Source organism: Solanum dulcamara, chromosome 3, assembly GCF_947179165.1.
Source record: "Solanum dulcamara chromosome 3, daSolDulc1.2, whole genome shotgun sequence".
Lineage (NCBI taxonomy): Eukaryota > Viridiplantae > Streptophyta > Magnoliopsida > Solanales > Solanaceae > Solanum > Solanum dulcamara.
The window spans coordinates 2,040,161-2,056,396 of record NC_077239.1 but is presented as its reverse complement, the minus strand read 5'-3'; the positions used below and the strand labels follow the sequence as shown (position 1 = coordinate 2,056,396).

The following is a 16,236-nucleotide window of genomic DNA, read 5'->3' as shown; positions in this document are numbered from 1 at the left end:
TTTATGTTTTTTCTCAATATTGACAAAGTGAAAAGACAAGAATGTCATGAATGGCGTTTAGCAACATGAACTACTGAAACTAGAGCAGTAATGTCCTTTGTTTGCTTTTGGCACAAAAATGTCACTACACTTGGCCAAGTAGAGTTAGAAATTAGAGCAATTGTATGCTTATTTGATTTACCTATATTGTTAAATTGTTCACAAATTCCACCGGATTGACATGATTTTGTGCGGCTTCAATTGTTCAGTCAGATTGGCATGAATTTTTGCTCTAACTATTACACCTATCTTGTTAAATTGTTCACAAGTCACGCCCAATAGTATAACTTTGTGCTTGTACAATGGTTCACAAGATCCCGCTAGATTGGCATGAGTGCGTTCCATACATTCTACCTGTTAAAAATTATTCACAAATCCCGTCAGGAATGACACGATCTTTCTGTGTTGTTAGACAAGGTCCATTGAATGTGCAAATAATGCTGTATTTGCTGCAGTATTATGTTTATACACTTGCATGGATTGGGATAAAACTATTTCAAGATAATAGGTAATCCTCACATAGGATTCCATGTATTAGTAGATGGCAGTGCATTTCTCTAGCATAAACTATACCATAAGAGACGATACATTGTAAAGGGACAGCAGGAACATAACAAACAAAAACAATCCACTTGAAATGAAATTCACTTGCAACTGCTGAGAAATTAGTGAACAACATCAAGGGAATTGCTACAAAAACTTCCCCTTTTTGAGAATTTCAGTTTTGACTTAATACATAGACTACGTATATATCTAAGGAAATATTCGGATTAATGGAGAAATACAAGTTAAAATCAAAAGCTATACAGATTCTAAGCAATGGAGCATGGTGAAGCTTAGTTGCATAGGTTTTCTTTTTTCAGCTTCTGGGATTTCAGGCCACTTATAGTATAGGTATAGGTTTAAAAGGGACGAGAAAAGCTATACAAGTTTCTGGGTATTATCTAGTCCTAAATCTTCTAGCACACCTACCGATAGGCTGATACACAGATAAATCACATATACATGCATTTCTACACTTTTGAAGATAAAAAGTGACTAGTCCTGATTATTGCCACTTGTACCTAGTGCAGGTTCTGCTATTTTAGCAATGGAAAATGATAGCTTTCTTGAAATGATATTAGTTGGTCATAACACACTTCATTTTTGCCACCATCATTGTTTATTTCTTCACTGCTCACTGCTTCCAAAAGTCGAAGCGGGCATCTGCTGCGGAGACCAGGTGCAAATTCCTTCACTGCTGACCACATCAGCAAAAGGAGAATATGGTCTAGTCACTTTTGTTTTAACCAGTGCCTGAACATCAGGGGGAAACAATTACACTAACATATATACACGAATAGACAAATAGTAGCAGCAATAATCACATTGTTGTGCATCTTCCAATTATTCAGCAGCTTATTTGCTACTCTGGAGTTACCTTAGTCCTTGGATCACAAAGTGCTCTTACTTTCTTACACAAATCATAAGCATATACCTTTGACTGACTTGGTCCATAAACGATCTTCGCTTGCTCGATAGAAGAATAAACTTCAAATGCTTGATTCGAATCACGATGGCACTTTATGACACGAACTTGGTCTTTTGCCTCCAGAGATCGACTTTGCAGATACATTATAAGCCGTGAAGGGGGGCCATTTGGAAGATCTTTCTTTCCATGAGTCAATTCCATTGTCACCAGGTCTTCCAAGAGGACATCCCATAAAACTGAACATGGATCTCTAGCCGGATTGAACCTCTTTTGTGCAATAAGATTGGAAGGTTGCTGGCAACAAAAAGGAAGAAAATATTTTCAGTGCGAGACAAGTGCACGAAATAGTGCAGAACTGTGATGGCAAAAGAGTTCTAATCCCCTTTCAATTATTCAAATGAATTAACTTATTCACTTACTTGCAACAGAATGACCCTCCGGTGAGTAACAAGAATTATTCTTCCTTTAGGCAGCATGAAATGATCTTCATAGGCATCAGTCAAGGCAAACTTTGCACGTACTCTGAAAAGGTCAACTTGGCCAAAAAATGATCCAGATTCTGCAAGTTGCAAGATTGCCTTCACAGAAGGAAGAGAATAACTATTAGTTTATAGTTGACTGTCAATCTCAACCCACAAATAAGGCCATAAAAAGTAAAACACGCAACATGAGGAACAAGGAAACATGGATCAATGCAGTTAGATATAGAACTTAGGATTACTTGTAAACATCATATAAACCCCAAAATGCTTGAGGGAATAAGCAAGCAATTCATTCTCAAATCTATTCTTTCTTTGCAGTTACACCCACAATTTTTCCAAGCTCCTCACCAAATCTTAGCTCATCACTATACCCATTTATGTACATCTTTTTTCTGATAAGGTGACTTTTTAAATTTGCATCTTAATCTCTTATTTTTTATGATGATTTACCCCTTCAACTATTCACTTCTTTGCAAAATTATACTGGACTTCATTTTATGAGGGGTAAGTAGGAATTACATAATTAAAAAAAGAAAGAGTTGTAAAAGGAGGAAAAAGGGTCGGATACTATCTAGGAAAACTCACCATAAGTGGGTTTAGCTTTGATACACCATGTTATTTAAGAAAGAAATAACCCAACAAGTTATTGTGCAAAAGAATCACTAACTAGTGGTGGCTATACACACTCGGGGATTTTACGAATGAAATTTGAGATCTTACGGGAAACACATAAACTAGAAGACTGTTGCACGTGAATGGTCACTATTTACAACAACATACCCAGTGCAGTCCCACAAGTGGGTTCTGGGGAGGGTAGGATATATGCGAACCTTTGTGGGGTGGGGGTGGGGGTGGAGGCTGTTTCCGGTAGATCTTCAGCTCAGAAGAATTGTAATCAAAGTAGGATAGGAATGAAAATAACGACAACAAAATAGCGAGATAGAATATATTTCATAACCTCGAATTTCCTCAAACCCCCGCTCATCATAGCCCTCGATGACCTTATAGGTAATCAATTCTACTTTCTGACCAAAGTAGAACTACCAAAATAATGTATATTTTTTTCGAATATGGTAAAAGTTTACTTATGATAATATTCTTGCATTAGAAGTCATGATCTACGAAATTTTTAAGTCTTTAAAATTTGTTTCTTTCAAAATCAAAGTTAGTGCACATTTTATGATGGCTCCTTTATAGTTTAATTGCTTCATGAAAAATATCTTATCCTTTGCTTAAGTAATGATGTATTTTGTAATTGTAAATTGATATGGATATACATTGCTATGCCCCCCATCCCCTAAAGAAAAAAGAATTGGATGATACATGATTTTGAAAGCTTGTGTTTGTTCATGATTAAATTTGATTGTGCATCAAATTTTTCTGCAAGGGACCTTTGTGAGGGACTTTCACAAATTATTTTTCAATTATTCTTTGTATTGTGAAGGAACATTTTGACGTGACTGTTGATTGGTCTTAGATATATCCCATATACATTATTTGATATACACGTGCAACACACCTATCAAAAACTAGTACAACTAAAGAAGGAAAAGGGGAGACTAGCCCCTTTCCTCTCCCACATAAAAGTACGACAACACTCAAACACAGGCGACGGGCTAACTACTGCCATTCTACCCTATTTATCCTCATCAATATTATAGAGAGAATCTAAGACTAGAAACCCTATCTAGAGATGAGAAATTGCACTATGATTCATGAAGAAGAGAACAATTTACTTCTGGCACCTTTTGAGCAGCAAGAAGGGGTATTTCCATGGGTTTGCCTTGGTATCGTGTTCATACTGTTGTATTGAATGATCCCGGTCGGTTGCTTTCTGTTCATATAATGCATACATCTCTAGTTGCTGGTTGGGCCGATTCGATGGCTTTGTAGGCATCTTCCTGGCTTAGAAATAGATCAAAAATCCACCCTTCGCCCACCTCTCCTGGTTTGCCTTCTGTCTTGACTGAATGGACTGAGACCGAGGAACAGACAGATCAACGGCACCGGGCATGGGATACACAGGCAGGAGAGCCGATTTGACCGCGCAGACCAAATGAGCGAAATTTTTAATACTAGAGGGCATAAGAGCATGTGCAGGGGATACCAGGGCCAGATGGGTACTCCATGACTTTCTTTAGTCAGTGCTGGGACACCATTAAACCTGATCTGGTGGCTACATTGCAGAATTTTCACGAGGCAGAAATGTTTGAGAAGAGCATTAATGCCACCTTTGTGGCTTTAATTCCTAAGAAAGTGGGAGCTATGGACCTGACATACTTTAGACCTATTAGTCTAATAGGCAGGGTTTATAAGATCATAGCTAAACTTTTGGCAGAAAGGCTGAAGAAGGTGCTACACAGACTTGTAGACAGACAACAAATAGCATTCATAAAAGGTGGACAAATAATGGATGCAGTGCTGATAGAAAATGAATGTGTAGAATCCAGACAGAGAAGTCAATGCCCTGGAATTCTATGCAAGGTTGATATTTAGAAGGCCTATGACCATTTAAACTGGAACTTCTTACTACTTATGATGCAAAGGATGGGTTTTGGAGCCAAGTGGATTAGATGGGTGAAATTCTACATAAGCACAATCAAGTTCTCTGTTTTAGTCAACAGAACTCCAGTGGCTTCTTTCCATCTCAGAGGGGACTGAGACAGGGTGACCCCCTGCCACCCTTCTTATTCATTTTAGCCATGGAAGGCTTGAGTAATCTGATTCAGACAGCAAAGGTGAAGGGTAGGGTAAGGGGCTTCCAGGTGGACAACAGTGCACTAAATGACTTGGTGATCACTCGTCTACAATATGCAGATGATACTTTTATTTTTTGTGAAGCAGTGAGAGAGCAAATGTTGATTCTAAGAGTAATATTCATCATCTTTGAAACAGTTTCTGGATTACACATCAACTGGGGAAAGAACTTCATTTATCCCATTAATGAAGTGGCTGAGGTGGATAGTTTGGCAGAAGTTTTGGGTGGTAGAGTAGGGGAGCTACCAATTATATACCTAGGTATGCCATTGGGGGCAAAGAGAAAATCAAAGGGGATCTGGAATGGAGTGATAGAAAAGTGTGAGAAGAAGTTGACCAACTGGAAGAGCCAATATTTGTCTAGGGGAGGTAGACTAACTATGGTTAACAGTGTGCTTGATGCATTACCGGCTTACATGATGTCTGTGTTCCCAGCACCAAACAATGTCATAAAGAGGATAGATGCTTTGAGAAGAAACTTCTTATGGCAGGGAAATGAAGATAAAAAGAAGTTCCATTTAGTCAAGTGGGAAGAAGTCATAAAAAAACAAGAAAGAGAGGGGAATGGGGATCAGGAACATGAAAAGGCAAAACAAAAGCCTTATGTTAAAATGGTTGTGGAAGTTTATGACAGGAGAGAATATGCTATGGAAAGAGGTGGTCAGAGCAAAATATGAGATGAAGAATAGGTGGATGACAAAGATGGTGAATACACCATATGGATGTGGTATCTGGAGATCAGTAAGAAATCTCTGGCCTCTGCTTATATCTAGAATCAGATTCCAGGTGGGTAATGGCATGAAGGTGTTATTCTGGGAGGACAAATGGATAACCCAAAGACTCCTGAAACAATTATTTCTAGACTTGTATGCACTAAGCCTCCAGCAAAATGCAACAGTGTCTGGAATGTGGACAGGACAGGGGTGGAACTTGCATATTAGGAGGAACTTAAATAATTGGGAGATGGGAAATATAGAGGCTTTTCATGACACAATGGCACAATTTAGTAATCTGGCTGATAGGGAAGATAAGGTTGTTTGGAAGATTGGCAGCAAAGGGGTCTTCAGTGTCAATTCAGCTTACAAAGACCTCAATCATTCAAATGACAGGATGGAGCACTGGCCATGGCAGATGATCTGGAGAACTAAAATCCCATATAAAGTAAATTGCTTCACATGGTTACTAGCCAAGGAAGCAGTGCTGACACAAGAAAATATGAGGAAGAGGAAGTTCCAACTATGTTCAAGGTGCTATTTATGTGAGGAACAGGCAGAGACAATCAACCATCTCTTTTTGCATTGCAAATGGGCAGATCAACTATGGAGGATATTCAGCAGTCTTAGGAAGATCACTTGGGCGAAACCAAGAAACATAGCACAACTTCTAAATTGCTGGATCAATGTGGGCAAATACTACAGTAAAGGAAGAGAGATGGAAGATTGTTCCAGCTTGCATATGGTGGACAGTGTGGAAAGAAAAGAATCAAAGGTGTTTTGGGAGCAAGAAGAACAATTTACAGGTTTTTAAGATGAATTGTTTAGCTCTTTATTATTTTTGGTGTAAACAGGTAGTATTAGTACAAGCAGAAGACCTTTTTGATGTTTTAGACTATTTGTGACAAAAAGCACAGATAGAGTCTGTTAGGTTGTAATATGTTTTGAAAGGGGGACTACATTGATCTAGTATACCTGTGGATATATAGATGACAAAGTTACCATTTAAAAAAAAACATAGAAAATATGTAAGTTGAAAATTTTAATATTATTAAAACATATCAATCAAGTTGAACCATTTTAGATTTTTCATTTAGATGCAAATCTGTGCTTTTAAATTTCTAATTTACTATTTCTAGTGAGCAGCATATTCATTCATAACCTGTCCTTAATAATTAATATATCACTTTGTCATCTAGATCTATTACTTTATACAACTTTCAAAAATTTCATCAAATTGACTTTATTTCAAGTTTAAATTTCCATGTTATGTTTTCTCAATCAAACTAATTTTCAACTACTAATAAATATTTACAACTACAAATATATACACAAGTGAGTTAACATCTTAAATTGTCTTCAATCAAATGGTATCACATACAATGAATAGAGGCAATATAAAGTTCTCTTCTAAATAAGCTCTGTGGTTCTTCAAGTAGATTACTGGAGTTTACATGTATAGTCCTATGTGACCAATACACTGTAAGGTGTCGTTTGGTTGGGACCAAGTTATCCCAGGATTAATTCCTAGGATAAGATGGGATAACTTATCCCACTATGCATATGGGATAACTTATCCCATCACTATGGTATAAATGGTGGGATAAGTTATCCCAAACTTGTCAACCAAACAAGACACCAAAATTTTATTCCTGGACTATTTTTTTATCTCAGAACTATTTATGTTTATCCCTTACACCAAATGACCCCTAAGTTAACACTTCGTCAGAGTAACTGAAGAATTACCAGAAACTAATAGCTCAGATAATTAATCAGTTGATCAGATGCAACCACCCATTGAAAAATATTTATGCTTGCACCCTACTATTAACACAATTATGCACCTCTGGTTTGACTAGAAATAAGGCTTAAAGAGACTGAAATAAAATGTGTACACATAATTTGAGAATATTTTGATAACTATACTGCTACTGCATTTCTGGTTTGCACTAGAAATAAGACTTACAGAGATGAAATAAAATTTGTTTATACCTTGGAAAACATTTTGATAACTTTAAGGCTACTAGTGTGATTCCTACCGGACATCTAGAGATTTTTCTATTACTTGTTACCTGTTGAGAAATGATGCTGACTTTAGGACTGGTATTTGACTCTTATACCACGGCTTTAGAAAAATCTCAGCAACATGTCTTAGATTATTGCTTACCTTCTTCTGTAGCAAATTAGTACAACACGAAGCTTCAGATTGCTCTATATTCAGATAGTTAGAGAGAAACAATCTTAACTAACAATAAGATTCATGCTCAATGCTCATCTATAATGCCATACTTTCTCTGCTCTACAATGCTTTGACCATGGTAGGACCTATCATCTACCATTATTTCCAAGTGCAGGGAGCTTATAATTCCCACTAACTCAGTTAAGACTTACATCACTGGTACCATTCCTATTTCAATGACTCAAATATTTGGAATTTCCCTTTTCGATCTTATGATCAAGTATATTGGTATGTCAAATAGTGGGAAAGAAAGGAAGCAAGGGTCCATAACAGCTGGTCCAAATTAATGTGTGGCATATTGCTTTATTTCCTTATTAAATCTCATGTTCAAGAATATTGGAATGTCACAAAGTAGGAAAGAAGAGAAACAAGAGACACTCCAGCAAAGTAACAACCAAGTTCTCTACCTGTCCTTGTGATTTATACTCATCATACGGTCGAACAAGATTATCACCACTTATCACTCGAGGCAGCCTCCTTCGAAGGAGTTGATCTTCAGAAGCAATAGCAGATGCTATTTTCATTCTCATAGCATTGGCACCTTCAGTTGTTTTTGACAAAAGATCCAAAACACCACTAACAGGCTGAGCAGCAGCACCAATTAACCCTTTTCCCACACCCTGTACGAAACCCTCAACCCCTGAAGCTTTAGCACCTTCCAAAGGTTTTGTTAAAATTCCGGTGACACCTCGGAAGAGACCCTTTGCAAATGCTCCTCCACCTTCTCTAATAACATCACCAAAGTCTTCCACACCTTTGCTTTCCTGAAACAAAAGAATGGACCAGAGAGAATGAATACCAAACAGAATTGAAATTTCAGCAACATAGATGTAACTATAATGTAGTAACATAACATTTAGGAGCAAATTGACATTATTTGGAAGTGTTACCATGTCAACAACAACATACCCAGTCAAATCCAACAAGTGGGGTCTGAGGAGGGCAGAGTGTACGCAAGCCTTACCACTACCTCATGGAGGTAGAGAGGCAGTTTTCCAAGGACCCTCGGCTCGAGTACAACAAACAAAGTAAGTATGGAAAGAGAAACGACAATGACGAAAATATAGCAACTAATATGAAAACAGTAACAATAAAATAGTGCAATAACCAGAACACCATAAACAACAGATGGTGATAGAAATCAATAGAAAGACACTACAGGAATAAAATACTACGAAAAACACCACCAAACCTAAACCCGCTGAGAAGAAAGACAACATTCCACTACCTACTAAACTTCTACCCTAATTCGTGACCTTCACACCCTTGTATCTAAGGCCATGTCCTCGGTAAGTTGAAGCTGCACCATGTCTTGTCTAATTACCTCTCTGTAGTACTTTTTCGGCCTACCTTTACCCCTCTCCTCGTACCCATTATATCCAAACTCTCGCACCTCCTCGCTGGAGCATCTGCGCATCTCTTTTTCACATGCCCAAACCATGTCATAAAGAGGAAATTATGTACATTACAGAAAAGGTAAAAACGAAGATTTTTTCATATTGAGAAAGGTAACATATTTGTATATATAAAATTTAGCTACACAAAGATTGTGTAGTCTCCCATAATTACAAGGCGGAGTGCATTTTACCTTGGGAGCATTTTAATGGACCCTATATATCTGTGGGTAAAAATGAAGATTTAGATTTTCTAAGTTTCAGCAATTTTACACGATTTGTAAATCAATGAACTAATCCCATTCATTCCTCTTCAGTAACTGGAGTGAAAATATTAAAGAAGTTTGACTGAGGAAAATCATATAAAAAGAGCCCTGCTAAATAACATGTTAAGTTGTGGTGCACCATTGATCAGAGTTCATTGGTATCATATTCTTGTTCCTACAGGCTACAGATTCCTGTTTTTCTACGGTTCAACATGCACATTACAGATATGGTTAAAAAAAAGATTTACGTGTTCTAAATATTAGCAATTTTACATGAGCTGTAAATCCATGATCGAATACATTATTGTTATTCAGTAACTGGGCAGCAAAAAGATTAAAGAAGTTTCTGAAAAGAAAGTCATACAAAAAGAACCCTTCTAAATAACACGTTAAGTTTTTATGCACCATCTCATTGATCATAGTTCAATTGCGGCATTCTCTTATTCCTACACCTTCCTGTTTTTGAACAATATTTCCAAAAGCTAGAACGTCTTTTGGTACTATATTGCCATCCGAGAGATGAAGTTCCATGCATTTTTTGCAAAATTCACAAAGAAAATACAGGCAAGAAAATAGAAAACAGTTGAGAGAAAAGTTAGACATTGGTGAACCTGTTTCTGCCGACTTTGAATAAATTTCTTATCCATTGACAATGCAGCAACACCTTTACTCATGTGTCCAAGTGCGCTACTTGCATTGCCTAATATATCAAGACCAGAAAGTAGTTGGAGAGGCTGGCTAAGAAGATCCTTCTTTATGTTCGCAATAGCACTACCAATCATAACACTATGCCTCGTGCATATATTTTCCACAAATCTTTGGTTTATCCGCACCTGATATGATATAAGAAAATCACACAAAACAAATTCAAATTAAATAGCTATCATTACAAAGGGGTTGCCAAAAAATGACTTGACCACTAAGTTGAAACAATCTTACATAATGGTCCTAGTATTGGGAAAAAAGAAATAACAATCATGCAAGCTGAAAACTGAAGTGGTTGGTGAGTAAGAATAAATTGTTAATAAGTGATTCATTTGAGCAAAGTAAATACATGAGCACAAAACTTTTCTTAATGACAGAATGCACATATAAAAGGGTGCAGGTTTTTCTAATAAAAGAATTATTGAAGGTCTTAGGACTTGAGAGATGTCTCTCTCTTTTAGTAGTTTATTTTTTAAATAAGTTAGAGAGGTCTATTTTTACAAATAGATTTTACCCTAGCTCAATAAGAACATTAGGATTCCTGATGTAGATCCAGGACTCCAAACTGAACCCCAGATTATAACCCCTAAACACAGCAACCAAAAAATTCAAATCTTTGAGTTGAAGCACCAGAAAATGCTTACAGTCATATTTTCAGTGTTTCCAAGCGCAGTCATCAGACTCGCCCAAAACCCAAGAACACCCACTGGCCGTTGTGTTGGGGACATGATCATAGAAACCTTCAAGCGAACTTCGGATATGTTGAGAACACTGTCAATAAGAAAAGGTCTTCTATAAAAAAAGCTTAGGACACTTCAGAAACTAAAAAGTAGCATAATGAACTGAACTTTTACCCAATTTGTATTATGGGATCAACAGACACTGAAGTAGTTTCTGTATCGTACAATCGAGTAAGATTGGTTTGTTGAATCATCCCATGAAGTCGCCAAATTATTGGTTCATGAATCTTAATTAGAAATGCAGAATTTTCAGGTCCCTGAAAGAAATTTGCCCCATGATATTAGCAATACTAAGCATAGCAAAAATGAATATATGGGAACAGACTTTTCAGAAAAGAGCAATGGTTCATCTACTAACTTGGAAACCTATGTATGGATATACACATAGATCTAACGATCCATTAGATTGCTGCGTCAGTGAAAATTTCAAAACATAATCATTCTCTTGTCCAACTCTCTGTGGCCGGAAGAGAACTGGAGTTGGAGTTAAAGGCAATTGATTGTCCACTTGAATACCCCTCATTCTTACTTTTAACCTGACTCATAAAATTTGAGATCTGTTAAACAAGTAGCTTCATAGATAATTATTGTAAGTTTGAGAAGAAATAAAATAGTATAGCCTCCATCACATAAATAGAAGGCACAAATATATTATTACCGGCTAACTCCAGACCCCAATCCTGTTGAATATGAGAGCACAAGACTCTGCACCGACAGATATAGTATCTCTTCTGGCGTATGATCAATAACTGATAATCCAAGCTCCGCGACCTCAACAATGACATGGAATTCACTCTCTGAGTTAGAAAGTGTTTGCTCTGACACAGAACTAGTTCCAGAAGAGGGTAACAAAGAAGGATTTCTATTCAAAATAGTGTAGGTTGCATTTTCAGGCATCCAATCACTGATTTTGACTACATTAACTTTCTCTTCTTTTTGGATAATGACATGTAAAGCTTTCTTTGGTCCTCCAGAGACATGGATGGGGTGATGATCAAATATCTCATCAATATTATAAGTCAGTGATGCAGCAGGATCAGATCCATCAATCATGACTTCCAACAATCGTCGGCGACCAAGATCTTCCCAGGAAAATGATGCTGAAGCATTCGAAGGAAGAAATTTCCATGAATCGTTAGCACCATCGACTTGCCGAAAACGTATAGGAAAAAACAATGAGCGGTTTTCGACCCTGCAAACACGTTTAGTCAGTAATTTGTCAGAGAAGGTCATGACAGAATATTTAAATCTGATAATCTTTAACGATACTGAAAGTAAAGAAAGATAAAATTTCAGTAGTAGTCAATGGGCAACTCTAACTGTCCCATATCCTGCCAGCCATTTCATAAATGACAATGGACACATGTGATCTGAAACAAGGAGGAGAACAAGCAAGATAAAAAAGAATGCCATGTCTCCTCGTCATAATGAATAAAGCAGCAATCTCCAGTTCTAATGTTGAAATCACTTGGTTCATATCTCTACTCTAGCCCAGATGACTAATTCAACAGGTTTGGTTATTGCGTATTAAACAATGAACTTAATACAAATGACAGTTTAAACAGGAGAATTAAAGGGACCCAAAAGGAGTATCAAAAGTTATTGATTGCTGTTGAAAAGGAAAAAAAAGGCAAAGAAAAAGAGAAAGGGAAAGAGGAGAAGAACATCTGTTGATACGAATCTGAGATCATCCAAACATATCAAAATACAATTTATCCAAGTTTCCAAAGAACGGGAAGAAAAAGAGACAAGCTTTACAGGCCTTGGTATCTCTATCACTGGTGACATTCTATCTCAAGCTTAGAAAACGTAAGGATTTTCTAGCTCAACATCAAACATGATGGTGCTATCTCACTAGAATGAAGTACAATACAAACACCTAAAATCAGAAGAAATTAATGACACAACTCAAGGATTAAATGTCAAACCCAAAGGGAAGAAGCATCACAACTGAAGTATGTGATGACAGTCAGACCTGTAAGGACTGGTGAAGGAATTGGGTCGAAGTATCACTTCATAGCGGGAACTTTTTGTTCCACTTCTCACTTCAACCTTGAGATGCATCAGGTTATGCGTAGTCTGATTTTTCAAGCAAATACACATAACACCTTCACTATCAACACTAAATGGTGGACTCCAATCATATCCATCAAGCCGCAACTGAGAAAGAAAAATAAGAATGGAATAACAGACTACATTGAGGGAGATTATGAACAACAGCAAGGAGAATGTTGATTATATACGAACCTTTAAAAGTTCCACTTTATTAGACTGCCATGAAAAATATTTTGGAGGATCTGTAGGATGAATCCACTCCACTGACTGAGAATCACACTGACGCAAGCACACACTACATCCTACCCTATTGATGAATAAGCTATGTGGTTGAAAATGCACAACCTGCAGATGAATCCAATAACTCATTCAGTATGAAATTGACATCTCAGTCATTCCTTTTCATTTGACCTCTTCAAGGACCAGCTATTTCAGAATACATGGATATTACATGTTTCAGATCTGTCGGTTAGGATGTGGTAGGGATATAAAAGTAATTCCTATGCACATCCTTCAAAGACCAACCATTTTCTGTACAATAATTGATTTTCTCACTTGATGTCACAACTCCTAACAACTTGGTAGTGAGAGTAAATCTTGTATTATTCTGATGCTTTGGTCCCAAGCTTGCTACTCTTGAGCAATGAATTTTCTAATATGATGCCTGATGTTAAGGAACCTTTACTGAAAGAAAATCTTCCTACTCATATGTTGGCATTTTAAAACCTGTTTCCAAAGCCAAGTCCTACTTTAGCATAGTCATTTTGTTGAGAACAGTAACAGTGTATTTATCAGCATTACTTAATGATGGACATCATAGCTTTTCTTTGACTTTTCCATGACTAATTTAGTGCCCGAACAAACAAGAGGCTAGGTATATCTTTTATTTTAATAAATACACAAATTTATTAATATACACAAACCTTGTGTTTGTCGGGGCCAGACATGTCACAGTAGTATGAGGTCAGAGCTAAAATGTTTGAACTTTTTGAACATCATGCCAAAACGTTAAAAACTCTAGGAAGATGGCCTCTTGTTTAACACAGTTCCCTTTTAGTCCTAAGTGGGGATCTGATACTCAATTCTCAAGCCAGGTATTCTCTCTATATCTTTGTGAGGGATTTTTTTTTTCCTTTCTCTATTTTCTTAACAAGATTATTTTCTTTTTATAAAAGTGAAGCACATACAAGGAGGAAAAGATGTCCTCAGGTGACAAAATCTCAAAGGGTGTGGATTAGCCAGCTAGTAGAAAAAGCTTGTGTGCTGTAAATTCATACAAATAAAAACACATTTTCTCGATGTAGATGTATATCAAGTGCAGGATACTTGACTACTCAAATAAGCTCCTTTATCCATGAGGGAAAACTCACCCAGTTAATATGATAAGGAGTTACAACAATTGAGGATACCTTTGTTCTGTCTGAAGTCATGCGCAGCACCACCGAAAGCTTGTAATAAAATCCATCCACACCAAAGGCCTTGACATCAACACGTTGCTGCAGGAAATCCAAGTTTATTGAGTGCCATAATTTTATCCATTGTCAATAAACCAATCTTTATCCATATTACCTTCTTTTCCAGCTCAAGAAGAGATATCCCAAAACTGAAGTTCTCAGAATTTTGAAGAGCGACAGCGATGCCCACCCGTGATGAAAGATAGGCATCATTACGCGATGAAAACAACATGACACCACCACGGCCAACATAGTGTTGTGGAGAAAGCATGCTGGGAGTTGGACTCAAATCTTCAATAACTTCAAGTACTTGAATGTTTTTCCTTGCACCAATCTGTCTATTCACTGAAGTAGGGGGATTTTTCAGTGCTAGTTTAGCTGATTTGACAGCTCTGGAAAGAGAAAGTGAATCTACATCTGAGCTTTCCAACGGCTCAATTTCCACAACTTGATAAGCCAAACATAAGAATGAGTCATTGCTAATCCAATATGGAACAAAGAACCGTATGGTTTTAGGAGCAGCAGTAGTTCCTCCCATGTCACGTTCAACACTGACGTGCAACCTCCTGTACAAGATACCACTCAATAGAAAATTAGAATCACACATAGTCTCCCGTAAACAGATAATTTCTGAGGAAATCATGGGGTGTGAGTGTACATACACAAAGAGACCTATTTCCCACATGGCATAGAAACATAGTTTTTTTCCTTATAAATTAACTCATGTAAGAATTGCAGCTTCTATGTAATGGAAAGACTGAGGTCTAGCATTTCACTCCTGAAACCAGCTTCTGCCAATGAGTTCACCCATGTAACACTCACTGATTCACAGAGGAAGAGGAAAATAATAAGGGAGGCAAAAGGAAAGGGACAAAGATACCATACAGGTGACAAGTGAGAAACACATTGATATAGCTCCTCTTCAGAATTCTAAGATCATATGCAAATTATTTTTCTTAAAGGTCAATAGGAACAGAGAAGCTCATGGCAACTACTAATTCAAATTATTCATACTATAGAGCGAGGAGTATCAAACCAGGTTTTTAATATGGTCTATATTGCAGGGATGTGCGTGATGCATCGCATATGATAGAATCGAGAATGAAGAACGGATATTTTCCTATTCAAACACAAAGCATTTAATAAACACAGGTTTTACATTTCAAACTTTACTAGTCATAGAGTTTGTTTTCACCACATTCAATCAAGATTCTATTAATTGTAACGGAAAGATAAAAGTATCCAACTTTAATTGTGTTAAGTGTCCCACATTAGTTGGGGGAATAATGTTGCCTCCTTATATGGTCTTGTGCATCCTAATCTCATGAACTAACTTTTGAGGTTGAGTTAGACCCAATATCCATCTCTATTAATGATTTACCTCATGTATATTGTTCACGCACCAAATGTCCAATCCTTGATGTGAGGAGGAAGGGGTGTTAAGCAACCTATATTGGTTGAGGGAATGAATTGTTGTCTACTTATATGGTTTCTGACAATCCTGAAGTCATGAGCTCGTTTGAGGTTTGAGTTACGCTCAATGTCCATTTTCTTACAATTTTCATTACAAGAAACATCACTATTTTGTAGGCTCTTTTGATTTTGATGGCATAGTGTTTTCTTTTTGTTGTAATAATAATAAGGAACGTAATTAAGGGGCAGAAAGATTTCTATGATAACATTTCCTTCAAGGTGAGGGAGGGCAATAGAGTTAGTTTTTAGGGGGGAAAATGCTGCGGAGACTTGATGCTAAAAGTTGATTTTCTGGGCTTATATAGGGTCTCTTGCCAAAGAGAATTATCTGTTGAGCAGGTTAGCGGAACACACGGGAAATACTTTTTGGGATCAAAGGTTCAGGAAAAATTTTCATTTCGAGGATTGGGAGGTGATAGAGCTTTAGAGATTGCTAGCTTTACTTCAT

General features: G+C 37.1%; 1 protein-coding gene across 1 annotated transcript in view; it reads right to left on the bottom strand.

Annotated features, from left to right (window-relative positions):
- Positions 1-650: 650 nt before the first annotated feature.
- LOC129882114 (uncharacterized) overlaps positions 651-16,236 on the bottom strand; it is a 91,648-nt gene continuing 76,062 nt past the window's right edge. Inside the window, exons 51-63 of the mRNA XM_055956268.1 lie at positions 14,431-14,881; positions 14,271-14,357; positions 13,054-13,206; positions 12,782-12,966; positions 11,465-11,998; positions 11,165-11,342; positions 10,921-11,063; positions 10,711-10,837; positions 9,973-10,194; positions 8,109-8,465; positions 1,930-2,088; positions 1,517-1,804; positions 651-1,335 (exon numbers count right to left, since the gene is read on the bottom strand). Coding sequence (XP_055812243.1) covers positions 1,210-1,335; positions 1,517-1,804; positions 1,930-2,088; positions 8,109-8,465; positions 9,973-10,194; positions 10,711-10,837; positions 10,921-11,063; positions 11,165-11,342; positions 11,465-11,998; positions 12,782-12,966; positions 13,054-13,206; positions 14,271-14,357; positions 14,431-14,881 — 3,010 coding nt within the window. The 3' untranslated portion in view covers positions 651-1,209. The remainder of the gene's footprint in view (positions 1,336-1,516; positions 1,805-1,929; positions 2,089-8,108; positions 8,466-9,972; positions 10,195-10,710; positions 10,838-10,920; positions 11,064-11,164; positions 11,343-11,464; positions 11,999-12,781; positions 12,967-13,053; positions 13,207-14,270; positions 14,358-14,430; positions 14,882-16,236) is intronic.